At 36.8% G+C, this 18,282-nt stretch overlaps 1 protein-coding gene across 1 annotated transcript in view; it reads left to right on the top strand.

Moving 5' to 3' along the window:
• The first annotated feature begins 14,159 nt into the window (after window positions 1-14,159).
• Window positions 14,160-18,282, top strand: part of LOC100888862 (urease accessory protein D) — a 29,059-nt gene continuing 24,936 nt past the window's right edge. Inside the window, exons 1-2 of the mRNA XM_030990308.1 lie at window positions 14,160-14,303; window positions 15,026-15,168. Coding sequence (XP_030846168.1) covers window positions 14,252-14,303; window positions 15,026-15,168 — 195 coding nt within the window. The 5' untranslated portion in view covers window positions 14,160-14,251. The remainder of the gene's footprint in view (window positions 14,304-15,025; window positions 15,169-18,282) is intronic.

Genomic DNA, 18,282 nt, shown 5'->3' on the forward strand with positions numbered 1-18,282 from the left:
GGATGCCACGTGCAATTTTTTTAAATTAAAAATTTCACATTTTGCTCAAAATTTGAAAAAATGTCAAAATAGATAATTATTCATCTATGACCGAATACTGGTTTCTGATAAAAACGCTCCAATTGATATAATTTTCATCGTGAATTTGAGGTAGTAAACCTGTTTGATATATATATTTGAAAATTGGATATCAAACACATAATCATGTGTAGCGCAATGAAACATAAAAGTGTGACTTACTCAGAATATGGGGTTATTAAAACTTACCATAGTTCAAAGTTCTTAAACACCATAAACCTGTCCATCGAAACACTTTTTCTTGATTAAATCTATTATATAATCATGTTTTCATGCCACATAAAAAGAAAAAAATTATCAGATATTAATGTGATGGATAAGACATTTTTTTTTGCTGTCCCAGATGAGTTGATGTTTTGTTACAGGATTCTCATTTTTTGTGGAAAACACCCTGTACAAGTACATCTACATTGTATATGTACCGTATATGGCAATTTTCACAGGTATTAGCAATATTAGTCTATGGGCAATAATTGAAAAAATCCCCCCCCCCCCCCCAAAAAAAAAAAAAAAAAAACAACTTGAATTCAGCATTTCTGCTAGGACCTTCAGCTATTATAATGTATAATGTGCATCTTTGCCCTGAAGTTTGTGGTAGGTGTGACAAGTTGGACTTTTACCATGGTAACGGCCAAGAACATTCGAATTCTAGAAAAAGTCATATATTTGTCATTTAGAAAGTTAAAAACACATTGAAAACATGTCGACATGTGTATTTAAAGCTTCTCACTTGATCACAACTGCAAGTTGTTACAGGTGTCAGTCATGTTTAGAAATTGCTGTTGCTATGGACAAAGTGATGACAAATTGTTATTTGTTTCTAAAAGTATCTGAAACTAATATTGTTGAATAGTTTTTTTTTCATATGTATTCGAAATTATAATCTTCGGTTTGCTAGGACCCGCAGCTATCGTAATCTGTTTGTATAATTATGTAAGTGATGGACACGACCGCTAGGCCGTTAACATGGTAACAGATCAAGAAATATTTGAATTGTAGAAAAATATTATAACTTTTGGTTAACAACATGAAACAAATGGTAATCATCTAATAATCTAAGCTGACCGTTGGACTATAATAACAAATTAAAAGGTTATTTGAAGCCACATTCTTGTAAAAAAAAAAGCCGTTGTCATGGAAACTGAATATTTGAGAAGCTGACTGCTGTGAACCAAAACAGAAAAGTAAATAATCAACATATATAAAACAAGACGGTAATAATAATAATATTAATAATGATAATAATAACAATATTAAAACAAATAATCAGACCAATTTATATAGCGCAAGTATTATGTAAATGTATGTAGCTAAGGTTACAGTGATACAGAATTGCTACCTAATTTACTCAATTATAAGGAGTTATTCAGAAGCGGTTATAGAGAGGAAAATATTGATTACTAATGCTATAGAACTCCCTCCCCCTCCTCCCCCTAAAAAAAAGATAAAATAAACCGCTACTGATGTCACCACTTTTTTATTGACTTTTGTTATTGATTTTCTCTGAATGTATATTTACAATCTTAATTGCATCATTTATTTGCACAACATGTCAGTCAGATGTGTAAGTAATAATAAACCAGCCAAGACATGATTTTGTTTACTTTGGACGGCATTCACGGTCTACACTTCAAAGTTTGCTGTTCCTACCATCGTATTTTGAAGTCCGAAAGAAAGCTCACCTCTTCGATTGGCTGTTCTTTGATGTTTAAACTTCGCTTAAGAAGAACTATTCGATAATGTACTGGTGAATTTTGTGCAAATCAAGATGGCGTCTTAAAGGTAAAGACCAGTATTGGAAACACCCCATAAATTGTTACTACTCTATCACTTTAATATTGTTGTTCCATCCCTTTGTGGGGAATGCTGTTTGTGGCAGTATCTCCTAACCTTCGAATTCCTGGATGGATCTCCCAACTCCCAGTTTGCTCAACTTATTCATATTATACAAATTATGACGGGAGCAATGTACTATAGGAAGCATCAAAGCATTGATTGAAAATATAACTGTATTATACCTATTCTACGCTTAATATTCAAGTTAGGCAGCAAAAACCGAACAATTATTGTATAAATACCTATTCTATATATGAAAATTGCTCTATACCTGTTTTGGCCACTATGCTATTACCAAATAAATACTATATGCGCTAAAATCTAAATTTTTGTGTAAATGACATAAATTATTTATTATTTACACCCTCTTTGTTGCAATAATTGTGGTTGAAGATAAACTTGAGTTCTGAAAATTATAGAAAAATACATTGTCACAGAATCCAACGAAACTTACACTGAGTGTTCAAGATTACAAATAAATGACATGCGCCCAACAATTTCGGTAGAAAAAGTATACTGGCTGAGTAATGAGCATAAAAAGATAAGGAAATCCGGGTAAGTAGGCCCGACACCTTGCTGGTTCAAACAACCGATCGACTACAGCATGAACAACCCAGAATAAATCATAGCAATTTTCTCTCAAAATTCGATTCCCATACCAAAGCTCAAGATTAGCTCTAATCTAAGTGCTTGTCGCGAAATGATCAGAAGCAAGGCATTTGCGCTTATTGTGCACGTATGCTGTTCAACGCACTATCCTTGTAACATTTGAAAAATGCTACGTTAGAAAAGAATGAGCATAACTTTCTAGTTTTTGCTCAGATCCTATTGGAATTCACATCAAGGTTAAAAGATACCATGACAACTTTAAAACAAAAATGAAAATCAAAAGTAAATCATAGCAATTTTCTCTCAAAATTCGATTCCCATACCAAAGCTCAAGATTAGCTCTAATCTAAGTGCTTGCCGCGAAATAATCAGAAGCCAGGCATTTGCGCTTATTGTGCACGGATGCTGTTCAACACACTATCCTTGTAACATTTGAAAAATGCTACGCCCGATGCTACGTTAGAAAAGAATGATCATAACTTTCTAGTTTTTGATCAGATCCTATTGAAATTCACAGTAGGCTTAAAAGGTACTACGACAACTTTATATTTTTAATGAAATTGCAATGAGAACGGCTATATGTACTTTTTAGGATATATATCATCAATCAAAATGTCGTAACATTTTAGACGACAAACAATCAATCATATTGATTGCGCATCCATTCGATCATGCAACCACTTGATCCCCTTAAGCCTTTTCCGTTGTTTTATTTTGTTTTATTTTGTTTTAATTCCAATCTTTGTTTTCGTTTTTGATCGAGTGCACAATTTTACCCCATCTATGGATTACTCTTAAAGGTAAAGACCAGTATTGGAAACGCCCCAATTTCAAAAAATGAAATGGAAGCTCTCATTACCAATCATGTGAAAGAATATGTTTTGACTAATACATGATGATACAAAATTTGCCGGGAAACCGCCTACTAATTCATATATTTGGTAAATTTGTTTCTCTCATGGTCTGTGAGAGATATAGGGTAGTCCCATATACATCTTTCTGTGTATAGTGCTTGTAACTTTACGAAGAATGGGCCAAATTTCTTATCATTTTGATGATTCCAGAACCTTGCAGATGCTAGATGCGGCTAGATGATCAACCTTTTCTGATCGATTCCACAACGTTTCTTTCACAATGCAATCGCATGAACATAACTGGTCTTTACCTTTAATGTATCGTATCATCGAAACTAAACCGAACCTGGCAAGTGACAAATTTGGTAAGTTAATTTAATGGTTTAAACCCCTGAGCATCTGGGGTCTCGGCCCCCTGGACCCCACGTTAATTCGTGACCTGCTAGTGCATGCCACAAATAAGGTATCAAAATATGCTCATCTGACGGTAATTTAATGTATAAAACTGCTGAGCTTCTAGGGCTCCGCCCCCTGGACCCTACAGCAATTCGTGTCCTGCCAGTGTCACAAATAAAGTATCAAAATATGCTCATCTGACGGCAATTAAATGCCTATACCCCCTGAGCTTCTGGGGGCTCCATCCTTTGACCCACGCCGAGAAACGTTCAGCGGGGCCTGCGGGGTCTATATAGCACCAACTCCGTCCAGCCTAGCACCAACGCGTTGCAACGCAGCCTGCCTAGCACCAACTCCGTCCAGCCTAGCACCAGCTCCCTCTAGCCTAGCACCAACTCCATCCAGACTAGCACCAACTCCATCGAAGCCTATATAGCACCAACTCGGTCCAGCCTAGCACCGACTCGGTCCAGCCTAGCACCGACTCCGTCTAGCCTAGCACCAGCTCCCTCCAGCCTAGCACCAATTCCATCCAGCCTAGCACCAACTCCGTCCAGCCTAGCACCAACTCCATTAAAGCCTATATAGCAGGCCTTCTCAACTGGCGGCGCGCGCGCCACTTGTGGCGCTTGCGGTCAGTCGGAGTGGCTCGGGGCTGTTCCAAACATTAATACAAAATAAATATAAATTAAATATTGAAAATTAAAGAAAGAAAAAATTTAAAAAATATATTTTAAAATTTAAAAAAATCAGCAAAATCAAAAATTCGTAGTCGAAGTTGAGCCCAAAATGTAAGTAAGCCATTTTGTTTGTTTGATATTTAGTTGATTTTGACATTTTCCGTGTTTATTGCACCAAAATAACTACATATAAATTAGCTTCCAGTGTAGATTTTAGCCCGGAATTATACTAATTATTTCAAATCAATATGAAAATATGATTGATGTTTTATGGAACAAAAAGGTGTTAAAAATGCCACATCTGGGCCTTAAATAAGCCCTAAAATCCACTAGCTTCCGGGGGCTTCGCCCCATGAACCCCACCCAGTATCGGATCGGTCGCTACGCTCCCTCGCAACACAGTCACCAAACAAACAGGTTGGCACTTCAACCTCAATACATTTTGATTTTGGCACTTCTAATAAACTAGTTGAGAAGGCCTGCTATATAGCATCCAACTCTGTCCAGCCTAGCACCAACTCCATCAAGATTAGCACCAACTCCTTCCAACCTAGCACCAACTCCGTCCAACCTAGCACCGACTCGGTCTAGCCTAGCACCAACTCGGTCCAGCCTAGCACCAACTCGGTCCAGCCTAGCACTAACTACGTCCAACCTAGCACCAACTCCACCAACCTTGCACCAACTCCGTCCACTGCGTCCAGACCCTGTCAAATATAAAACCCTTTCACGCAATTGTTGTTCTGTCTAAATTGAAGTAAATATTCCCTACCGTTTAACGTGTTATTCATACTGTACATATTATGTTACTGCTAACATACTGTAATTTAAAGAGGGTGAATTCCATATGTCTGAATGATTAAATTCTAAGATATCTTTATTAAAAAAATAGGCAATACGTATTTGCACTGGTTCACAGAGCCATCTATCCACATATACATATAAATATATATATATCAAATTTTTTTTTAAATGATATTTTATTTTCTTCCTCATAATTTCACATAACAAGAAATTCGCATAACAAGAAATTATCAAAATAAGCAATATATAAAACAAGATCATTGATATAAGACACTTCATGAGTTACATCAATCAATGAACATAGAGAAAGAAAAAGAAGAAAAAATTCTTGCATGTAACCAGGCGCGTACACAGGGGGGGGGGGGGGGGGGGGGGGAGGGTTGGGGGGTTTAACCTCCCCTTTGGTATTTTTTTGTGTGTAAACCCCCCATAAACCCCTAACCCCCCCCCCCCCCCTTTGGATTTTTTTTTTTTATAAAAAAATATTCCCATGGCTGACCTAAAATAGCTGACCTTACCCCCCCCCCCCCCCCCCCCAACGGAGCAAAATGTCAAATTTTCAAATTTCGAGACCAAAAAAAAAAAAAAAAATTGACCTCTTACCCCCTTTCACACACATAAACACACATACAACCTGTTCCGGAAATTTCCTTCCTCATAAAATTCACATTACAAAAGAATTATCACAGTTATCAATGGCACTGCTGGTTCAGAGATCACAGCGCCCCCTCATGTTTTTTAAATTAAATTTCTTCAACATTTCGGATATTGACTCTTTACATATGACATTCATATGACGCGTTTTGACGCGTTTTAGTTTTAAAAACGCGTTGAAACCGGTCATGACGCACATAAACCTAGGTTTGTCGACAAACCTCCTTTGTGAATTCGGTCCGACATGTTTGGTCTTTTCCACGGCCTATTGCTTCCTGCTCTTACTGCCCTTTTAAAGAAAAACAAAGACGTACATTCTTATCCAACAAGACAGTCAAATAAATATCACCATTCCAATCCCTAAACCGCTACGACACATAAATCAATTATACATAGTGGCCCGGACATAAATATTATGGAATTCTCTGCCTTTGGATCGATTGAATATTTACTCAGAGTTTGCATTAAAAAGAATGCTGTTCTCCCGGTCAATACGCTGTTTAATCATGAATGTTTAAGCCTCCTTGATTAGCAATGATATGTGCAGACAATCCTGTCTGGTGCATTTATCTGTAACGCCTTCTCACCGGGCTTCTCACTTCACCCCTCCCTTCACTTCACCCCCTCACCTCACCCCCCCCCCCTTCTCTCTCTCTCTCTCTCTCTCTCTTTGTCTCTGTTTCTCCCAATCACTCTTCAGTCTCTATCTATACTTCTTTTCTTCTCTTTACTGTACTTTTGCATCGCCAGGAGCGTTACCCCCTGGTTTATGTAGTTTGCTTGAATTAAACATGTACTTAATTGCCAGGGCTCACAAAGCATCAAGCTTCGCTTATTGGTATTGGTATTTATTTTCCATATCACAATATTAAAAACAATACAAAGAAAATGCATGTACATAGTAAAAATCAATAGTATAGTGAATGGCTGGATAACCCATTCAGCTTTGTTAGTATAACAAAACTGTTCTTCCCTGGGGTCCAGGAATTTATCAACAGTTATTATACAACATTACAATACAGCATAAAATAATATAATTTGATTACATATAAAAACCTAAAACATATTAGAGAAGCATAAACACCCCCCCCCCAAAAAAAAAAAAAAAAAAAAAAAACCCAAGCATGATCCATTACAGATTTGAGCAAAACAGATTTCTTAAATTTAGATTTTTGCAAAAGTTTTTAAGCTGTTGGATAGCTTAATAGTATAGTATTAATGACTGCTTTGAGAGAAATAGTTGTTTTTATACGCTCAAGGGAAGGTTAGAACTGTGCTATTACCCGAGGCGTGCCGAGGGCAATAGCCCAATTGTAACCTTCCCGAGAGCGTATAAAAACAACTATTTCTCGAATATTAAAGCAGTCATTAATACTTTTATATGCCGAAAAAAAATAGACTAAAAAATAAAAAATAATTTTTTTTTTGTTTTTGTCGAAGATGGGATTCGATCTCTTGCGTACAAAAGGTGATGTAATTAAGATCAGCGCCTTAAACCGCTCGGCCATCGCGCTCTGTCACCATACCTAGCAGTTTTCTCTAATAAATACATTAAAATGGATTGAAAACGGCTTCGCGTGGTGGATGCTTCGCCGCTGCATGCTCCATTAAACGGGCCCTTCTTTTACTTTTACTTTTTCAATGCATATTGGCACGAACTTAGATCAAGATCTATCGGCAGATGTTGTTTTTTTGTTTTTGGAAGTTTATTTTCGTCTTCATGTCAACAATGCAAGATAAAATTGTCGGTAAAATCGATCGAGATTGAATTGTATTGACATTACCGACCAATTTTTCGCACACGTACGGTATCCTCGATCGCTCAGACCATTTTTTAACATGTAAACCTATGGGGAAACCATGGAGACTGAACTATTTTCCCGGTAACCATGGTTACTGGGATTTTAGAACTGTTTTAACCATGGTTACTGGGAATTTTACAGAAATAGTTAAACTTTATGAATGCCATTTCGACCAATCAGATGGCTGGATTTCTTAAGTGAAGTATATAATTAACAATAGGTCATTATACTCACGTGAGCCTTTATACACAAACATTTTACGGCAGTGTTCACGCTTTCGTTTGGGGAGTTTAATATTTCCTTGTGATCGCAGAGAATATGGATAGTTACAGTATTTGAAGGACTCCTCTAAATAAGGAGGAGCCAAATTGTTCAGGGATTTATAGACCATTATATTTAAATGCAATTTACGTCTTGAAAGGAGAGATTTCCACCCTAATTAAACATGAATATCGTTATTTGAAACATGGTTATAAGGATTAATTTTCAAAATGATACGACCGGCCCTGTTTTGTAATTTTTGGAGGCGGTCAGTGCGTTTCTAGTTTGCCGAATCATAAACAATATCTGCATAATCAAAAAGTGGAAGAATAATTGAATTATATACCATCTTCAGATTGGATTCTTGGCCATTTTTAATTTGAAATAAGTTCATAATTTATTATTTTATCCAACAGGTATGAATTAATATTTGCTTATTTGTGTGTGTATTCAGAACTGAAAAGTAAAAGAAATGAAATCATCATCATCATCATTATTGTCATTTGTATTATCCTTAACTGCATGAATAGCATGTCTATAGCACTCTTCCTTGTTGAACCTCAACTCTGCTGAACAACAATGATGATAAGGACACGCTGATCGAAACTTAAATTCCCTAAAAAACGGTGTTACTTTGGTTTTCGTAACTTTGAGTTCTTACTCTTCTGTTTAAGTCATATTGCATAATTAGCTGACATGTGGATCAAAGCCCATTGTATACAAATTTTAAGCAAACTTTGTAATAAAATATTAGCATTTATTTTATATTCCATGGTGATATTATAATTATGTGGTCCTCAATTTATATTTTATCCGAACATTATGATGTTGGTTCTGACAATACGTACTAGTTTTCTCTTACTTGCTATTAGATTCTTTCTCTGTTTTATTTTGTTCGTTATGTTTCTTTTCCGACATCACATTGTATTCTCTGTAATGAGCGGTTTCGTTTTCTGTGCATGCATCTTGTAACTTGTCATCTTACTTTGACTCCATTGAACGAAGCAAGCAATATCTGTTATTTAATTTCTATCGAATAATTCCGGGTAATGTATATATTTGCGTCTTAACTGATGTAATGCAGTATAAGAGTATGAAATCCATTATGCATTTCGTTTGTGAATTAGTCTATTATTAGGTTTTTAAAAATCTCTCAACTCAATATTTGCAACCAAGCCAGCTTAACACAGCATGTAAATTTGCTACGTTTTGATGGCCTACATAATGAGCTATAATAAGCTTATAATCAGTAGCGCAGTGAGCAAAAACTTTAGGGGGGCAACAACAAAAATCCGCAACACCAGGTGGCATGATGGGCTATTGTTTTTAAAGGGATGAAGGGAATGCATGCGTAAATTGACGATAACGGTAAAGATGTGGGTCTACAAACTATGTTTTAGCTATGGCGTACTGTTTTTTGTGATGTTGATTATTCATGACGCTAGAGTATTTTGCATCTACCCTCTATAACAAATGATTTGATTGCTTACATTAATGTTCGTCATATTTTGAGCAATGAGATGATAAGTTAATATCCCACCCATTATCCAGGGGTGCTGGAGCGTCTTACAAAGTGGAGGGGGCACCAACAAAAAAGGGGCGTTTTCTGTAAAAAGGGGCACCTACAAAGGGAAACCTCAAAGTGAAAATAAGATTTTTTTTTAGACATTGGTATATACCCCTACATTGTGATTACATTATCAGGGATGAGTTTGTTTCTCTCTTTACATGGTGCAAGATACTGATTAAGCATCATACTTTGCAGTTCGGTATGATGGTCTGGAGATATTTATATGCAAGCGAGCGATCAAAAATGTTAAGATTCATGAGGTACAAGCAGTGCGAAAACTACATGTTATAAAGAAGAAAAAAAAAACAAACATTATGGTGGGGTTTTAAGCACAATCTAATCATGAGAGACCGAAAAGATATTTAACAAGAAACATAGTTATATCAACTTTTAATGCGACCGAGCTTTAGGCGAAATTAATTTTTTTTAAATGCTATTAGTAGCTTTAAATTAAGATTAGCATATTTCATGGTAAAAGGAAAAAGGGGCACATATCCAAAAAGAAAATGACACTTATTAGAAAAGAAAAGGTGCACGTGTCAAAGTAAAAAAAAAGAAAAAAAGGGGGGAATAATCAGAGGTAAAAATGAGGCACTTCTCGCACCTGATGAGGGGCACGCACCAGAGATGAAAAAAGGCATTTACAGTGAGAACGGAAAGGGGGCACTAATTGTAAAGGAGAATTAGGGCACTACTATCAGAGAAAATGGCACTAGTTAGGAAGGGAAAAGGGGCACGTGTCAAAATAACAAGGGCACGTAAAAGAGATGGGGCACTTACTACATATTTAAAGGGGGCTATCTCAAATTTGAATAAGGGCACTCGCCGGAAATGAAAAAGGGGCACTTATAAGAATAAAAAGAGGCGCTTGTCAAAATATAAGGGACACCTCTCAGATTTGAAGAGAGGCAATTGTAAAATGTTAATGGGCAGAAGAAAAGGGGATGGAAAGAGAAAGAATCCTAAAAATAGTCATTTATGACATGTAACTGTACATATGTATATATATAAATAATTCATAAAATAGTGTGTGGCAAAAATAGTCAACTGTGACTGATTGCTAAACAAAATCAAATCAAGAAGAAGAAGAAGGGCACTTATCAAAGGTGGTAAGGGGCACATCTTGAACCTAAAAATGGGCACTCACCTGAGATCAATAGGGGTACTTATTAAATTGGAAGTTAGCACTTGTCGTAGAAAAGGGGCACCTATGAGATCAATAGAGGTATTTATCAGGGGTGTGAGTAGGGGCATTTATGCGAAGGGGGAGATGGCTCTTATTTAAAAAATGGGCATTTATCAAAAGGTAAAAGGGCACTTACTAAAAAGGAAAAGAGGGAGCATGTGTCAAACTAAAAGGGGCACTTATAACAGATGCGAAGGGGCACTCATCAAAGATAAAAAAAGGGGGCACTTATCTGAAGAGGAAGGGGCACTTAACAAAGTTGGTACGAGGTACTTATAAGAATGTGGAGCGGTCTCCTATTTGAATTTAAAAAAGGAGCGCTTATCTGAAGTAAAAGGGTGCACCTTTCCTATGTGAAAAGAGGGCACTTTAGGTTTTTTTTGCCTTACTATGAAATTTTGATTTTGTCATTTTCCAACAAACGCATAAAAAGTATTAATTACACAACAGTGAGCCCCCTAATTTTGAGTATGCCAGTGCTTAAAACTATGTTGATGAAGGCGATGACGGCAATTGTAATAATAGATCCAAATTTGTAGTCATATACATAACATATAACAATTCAAGAATAAAATGCAAATAAAATTTCATACATTTTAGAGGCGAACAAAAAGAAATCCCAGACATACCAGCTAATGTTTTAAAATAAATTTACAAATTTGCAATTCTAATACCCAAATATTAATTAAATAGATGTAGCAGTCATTAATTACATATGAGTTCCGTGACCTTCAGCGATAAAGTGTTTGATACCTACTGAATAACAATGATGCAATCATTTTTATTCTGTTAATGTAGAATTTAGATATTAAAATATGTTATAAAAATCTGTTATACAAAGAAGCAAAAGATTACCTTTGAATTCTATGAATTTCAAAAGGGCATGAGATTTATAGGATGGTATGAAAATGCATGTTTGAGCAAAGTATAGCTTAAAGGGGAAAACGTTGTAGTGTGAAAAGGGCACACTATAAAAGGAACATCAGATAGCTTTGAAAATGAGCACGATTATATTATTTTTTTAAAGGGGCATAGTTCGTTCATATAATATTTGGGCATTGTACCCCCTGCCCCCTCGGATAATACATTTTATTGTGGTTTTAGAAGGGTACCTGTTACTACAAAAAGCTGGTTCGATTCTTTGAAACTAGATGGCCCTTTAAATTACCGCAAAGGGGCACAATTTGTAAGCAACAGTGGGAAATATAGATACAAGGGGTACTTAATATGAGGGCACTTCCATCAAAGTTAACTAGGGAACTTATATTTTATATTCTTTTACTTATATATCTAAAAGAGCACTTATCAGAGCTGAAAACGGATATTTCTTATATTTAAAAGGGGGCACTCATCGACTCATCAGAAATGTAAAGGGACACACCATTGAAGGGGTAAATGCAATTATTACAAACTAAGAGAGACATTTTTTAGAGGTAAACCGCCCACAAGGAGCACATGAAAAGACGCATTTATAAGAAAGAAATGGGTGCATTTTATTACAAAGGAAAAGTAATCTTGTCAAAGACAAAGTAAAACGGACAACTTACTATTGGATAAGAATAGGAAAACTTATCCGAGGGGAAAAGGGAAACTAAAAACACACAAGGTTTACTAACCTCAAAGATTTAGTGCGCACAAGAAACAAAAAATGCTTCCGACCTCTGGCTTGGAACTCTCTGCTCTGAGTGAGATCAATTCAAACGTTCAAAGACTACCAACGGCAAGGGAGAGCATGCATATTTTTTGTGTACGAACATAACATTTATTCTTTTGTATACCAAGAAGTTTTAAGAGGAGGAGTCCTATCTAGTAGCTCATTCCCTTTGTACCATCTTCGATGCCGCTAGGAAATATATGTCAGGCATGTGCTTAACTGGATCTTGCTTGCAGATAGGTAGACAAAAGATTCCTGCCTAGCTGCAAACTAACGGGCCACTTTCAAAGGGAAATATGCTTTGTAATGATAATCACTTTTCGCTTACACTCGTCTGATAATACGAGCAGTACACAGCTTACCTTTGCAGGGGTGAGGCAAGCGAAAGGAAATGGAGCAAAATTTCCTGAAATATTAATCAAAATTACTCGACTGGGCCATGTGTGGGCACTAATCTGACATATATTATACTGTACATGAACAAATTCACTTTTTTATTTTTGTGAGTCGGAAGTAATCGGAAAAGTGTCAAATTGCAGGTTTAAGGACTGTAACATTTTACTATTTTGCACAAATTAAAGCTGCTATCATACAATGTAAGCAAATTTCTTGACACAATTTATTAAACTTCTCTATTCATATTTTATCATGTGTTCGATTTTCTCCTTGTTAGTTCAAATAAAGAATGAAATTAAGGGTATTTCTTTGTGACTACTCAATTAAGCTTCCCAATGATAATTATTGGCGGCTTCGAACCTTGGACATCAAAGGTAACAGCACACCAGTAGATTCTATTGTGCAACCAACCAAAGAAAACGGCAGCTGCTTGGAATGATTTGTTGCCAGTTGGGTCTCCAGCTCTTAAAGCCCATCTGAACTAGATTACAGGAGGGATTAGACCAACCTGCAAGATCACTGACAGTTGGTTATCTCATCAAATCAACTCACTTAAGAAAAAGAGGATCACGGGGGACCAATGGTCACCGATTAGGCATTGTTTGCTGTATAGAGGGCACTTAGCTTTAAGTAGTGGTGGGCCTTAAAAACTCCTTGTTCGTACGAATACATTTTTTCTCGTAAAGCAAAATTTCTAGTACGCACAAATATTTCATTTCCAACAGAAAGGTAAACAAAGATATTACATTTTTTTTCATACATAGGTCGAATTCATTTTTTCAGGAAACTATACAAATAAACTTTGCACATAATAAAATTATTACAAGAAATTCTTAATTTCTGAGGAAACGTGGGGGGGGGGGGGATCCACTAAAAAGCAGTGCTTGCAGTTTCAATGGATCCCCCAGAAAGGCCTGTTAGATCGCATATATTGGTTTTGGCTTCCAGAATACTTTGGCATATAGTCTATTGACGCATGTAAATTATCTATTGGTACATTTATATTGTCCAATATAATTTTGTGTTTAACATATTTTTTTCGTTGCACACATTTTTTTTGTTTAGTCTACATATATTTTATAACTAGACCTATATCGCATAAATTAATAAGGCATGCATGTATTTAAAAAACATCGAATATATTTTGATAAAGCAGATATCATTGTATAAAATACATCGCATATATTACACATATATCGCATATGAATTTCTTTATAAACATTGAATATATTTCGATAATGACCCGTATATTTCTCAAGGATCGAATATATTGAATTGTTTCCCCTATGGCTTGCCATAGTCGCGAGTCGGTAAACACGGTTAAAAAGTTTTTAAGAAAACCCTCGAGCCTATAGCTTAGTCAGGCCTAGATCATCATTCTCAGCGGAACAACCGTCGCGTCGCATCAGAGACTGACGCTGAACTGGCTGAACATTTCATTTGAAGCTTACAGTCTAACTCTGGCGTTAATATGGGTTCCGTAGAGCAATTTGGGTGTGGATTTTTTGAAAATACTACGACAGATCATTTAGGTATGTTACAATGTGTGTGCTTTCGCCATGAAGGTTTCTGCCATGGGGCTGTTATGCACTAGTCTATTGGAGACCAATTTGGATAGCCTAGGTAAATGTGATCTTTTGATGGGCTGATTAGATTTTTGTTTCATGATTTATATTGGATGAGAAGAATGACATTGTTATCTTTCATTTCATACTAAATTTTTTATGATTTATGTTTTCGGCAGTTTGTTTTGCTGCACTGTTTCACAAGAGCCGTGTTTAGTGCCATTCTGTACCCTGATCCCACCTACAGCCAGGATTTGAAAAAAAGTATCTAGGATGATTGGTTAACATGTGAATTTGCTTTTGGTGAAATTTCAGCAAAATCTATCGTCTTCGATTAGAAATATGTTTTTTGGGGTGAGGAATGTGAAAATGTCATGCAAAAATGACGGCCCGATTAGCGGTTTTTGTGTATTTAGTATTTACATACATTTTGGGGCGATTTTATGTAATGAAATGGAATCTTTTGGTCACATTTGAGATCACAACTTTTGGTTTAAAAACAAAGGAAAACAAAGCAATTAAATACATGATTTCCAGGCGTTTAAAATTGGCATAACTTTCTTATTACTGGGGCTATTACGATGAATGAGGCATCAAATAAAAGGTCTTATCAAGCTCTGTCTAATGGCATAAAGCAAGAGCTTGAATTCTGAGATTTAATTTTTTTGTAACATCCCTAGATCATTGTCAGCATGGAGAACAAAGTAGAGACGAACAAGAATTTAATGCCAAAATTCACTTTGAACGGCGAGGCGGGATGAATAACCCCGACGTATTCGGTCATTATAAAACAAATGCTGCAGATGTATATTTCACATACCCGGTAAGTGGACGTTCAGACTATTTATAATCTAAGATAGAATATGAATACTATTCTAGATGTCTAGTGTATCGACTGCTCTCGGGAAGTCGCTCAGATCCTGCCATGCCATGACCCGGAGTCGGGCTAACTAGCCCCACGGGACATCTCGCCCCAGCCTCAAAGACTGGGGCGAGATGTCCCGACAAATTTAATCGATCTTGAGTCTAGAGGGAGTTGGGCTAACTCGGCCCATGGGACTACTCGGCCCAGCTGGAAAAACTTGGCCGAGATGTCCCGACCTGATTAATCGATCAAGAGATACCAATGTGTATGTTTGTGCTCATTGTGACTTAATAATGCCCTTTCCAACCACAATCTTTAATGGAATTGTGTTAAATGATACTAATGAAGACAATCTATAACTTTTCTTTAGGTAAAATGACCAAAAAAAAATGACATTTCGGACAATTTACTCACAGCTCGCAATCTGCATTGCCGCACGTACATTAAATGTGCGTTGTATCTACTCGGACCACTGAAAGTCGAGCAGTGTTTTTGTCAGTAAATCACTGCAAAAATATCATTTTTATCTCGTATGAAGGTCTATTTTTTATTCCTGACACAAATTTCATTATTGAGAAGTAGAATATAGTATATTTTAGACGAGATGGTTGATGTTTGTTCACATTTTTTCGTCCTGGCCGTAAATTAGCAGACTACTGCCTAGTGCTACCGCAGCAGCTCAGCTCAGTGTGCAGCTAGCCGTACAGCGCCGCCGGCCGGGTTGGCGGGGGAATTCACTGACTCGGCGCCCGTACCGGGTCGCTGCACTGCATTGCATGATTGTACTGCCCAATTTGATCGAGTGATGTGAGTATAACTAATCGAATATTCAACTAATCAAACTAGATCTATATCTACTGTATTATCATTATTCATTCCGAGTAGAATATCCAATTCGATTTAGTGAGTAAACTAGACCTAGGTCTAGATCTATATCTACTGTAGCTAGATCTATATCATTATCATATAGGTCTAGATCTACTTATACTTATCATAATCAGATAATCATATTTTACTCCTAAAAGTTAAAGACTTGATAAATAGCTAGATCTAACGTAAGGGCCTAGCCTAGTACTCTAAGCAGAGAAGTGAGCTGACGAATCGCCTTCTTATTTTTTTGGAGGGGGCTGCCTCAAAAAAATTCGACGAAAAGAAGGTATTGGTTTCAAGTTTTTGTATAAATAATGCAGCCCCCACCACCCCCCCCCCCCAAACAAACAAACCAAAAAATCTCCTTTTTGTTCCCTTTTTCTGGGAATCAAAGAGATATATACAAAGCAAAGCAATGATATTGCAATGGCGTGCCGGTGCATGGAGGGGCAGGGGGATCTTAATTCTCGTAAGCCTTCAGTCTCCTGGACCTTTGGTCAACTTGTCATTAACCGTTTCTCAAATTTCTAAAAGACAGCTGCCCCCCCCCCCACCTCCCATCCATCTCGGCCGGGTATGTAATCAGCAACAGAGGCGAAGATCTATGAGCAAAATCAATTTTTTTTGGGGGGGGGGGGAGGGGGGGGGGGGGGGCTGGGGGTTAACAGATTTATATTTGATATATTATGTACCTGTATAAATATGTATACTATAAATAAATAATAAATAAAAAAAACAAATTTGCATTACCACAACGTGGCATAAAATTAATACACTATTACACCTGCTTATCATTTGTTATTATGAGTCTGCTTGATGTCAATTGTTGGAATTTGTATCTTTGAGTCATAAACAAATAATGTTTATTGCTATGTATGTGTGTCTTTCAAACATGTCCTCATTTTTATTTAATTGTTTTAACTTTATTTATTTATTTAGGTTTTTTTTGCCTTGTAACTTGCATACCTGTATGAAATAATACGTACCCATACCGCAACACAAGGAATGGTGTGGCGTGTCATCTGCATGTTACAATTTAAAATTTTTTTTTTGGGGGGGGGGGGGGGGGCTGGGGGTTAACAGATTTATATCTGATCTTGTGTAGCTGTAAATATGTGCATACTATAAATAAATAATAAATAAAAAAAATAAAATTGCATTTCCACAACGTGGCATAATACACCTGTAATGGAGACAATGTTGATGATGTAAGGGATGGAGATGGTGAGAGGGATTGGTGAGGGATGGAGATGATGAGAGGGATGGAGACAATGTGAGGGATGGAGATGATGAGAGGTATTGGTGAGGGATGGAGACAATGTTGATGATGTAAGGGATGAAGACGATATTGATGATGAGAGGGATGGAGACGTCTCCATCCCTCCCGTTTCCATCCCTTCCATCGTCTCCATCCCTTACAAAAATTGCGGTGTAATTTTCAATCTTTTGTTTATAAGGCAGCTGCCCCCCCCCCCCCACCTCTCCCTCTCCATCTTGGGGTATGTAATAAGCAACAGAGGCAAAGATCTATGAGCAAAATCAATTTTTATATATATTTTTTTTTGGGGGGGGGGAGGGGGGGGGGGGGCTGGGGGTTAACAGATTTATATCTCATATATTGTGTACCTGTATAAATATGTATACTATAAATAATTAATATACAAAAAAAAACAAATTTGCATTACCACAACGTGGCATAAAATTAATACAAGATTACACCTGCTTATCATTTGTTATTATGAGTCTGCTCAATGTCATATTGTTGGAATTTGTATCTTGGAGTCGTAAACAAATAATGTTTATTGCTATTATGTGTGTTTGTCAAACATGTCCTCATTTTTATTTAATTGTTTAAACTTTATTTATTTATTAAGTTTTTTTTTGCCTTGTAACTTGCATATGAAATAATACGTACATGTACCTATACCACAACACAAGGAATGGTGTGGCGTCTCCACCCCTCACCAATCGAATCCCTCTCATCATCTCCATCCCTCTCATCATCTCCATCCCTCACATTGTCTCCAACCCTCTCATCATCTCCATCCCTCACATTGTCTCCAACCCTCTCATCATCTCCATCCCTCTCATCATCTCCACCCCTCACCAATCCCTCTCATCATCTCCATCCCTCACATTGTCTCCAACCCTCTCATCATCTCCATCCCTCACATTGTCTCCAACCCTCCCATCGTCTCCATC

Source organism: Strongylocentrotus purpuratus, unplaced genomic scaffold (genome assembly GCF_000002235.5).
Source record: "Strongylocentrotus purpuratus isolate Spur 01 unplaced genomic scaffold, Spur_5.0 spur5_scaffold_19, whole genome shotgun sequence".
Classification (NCBI taxonomy): Eukaryota; Metazoa; Echinodermata; class Echinoidea; order Camarodonta; family Strongylocentrotidae; genus Strongylocentrotus; species Strongylocentrotus purpuratus.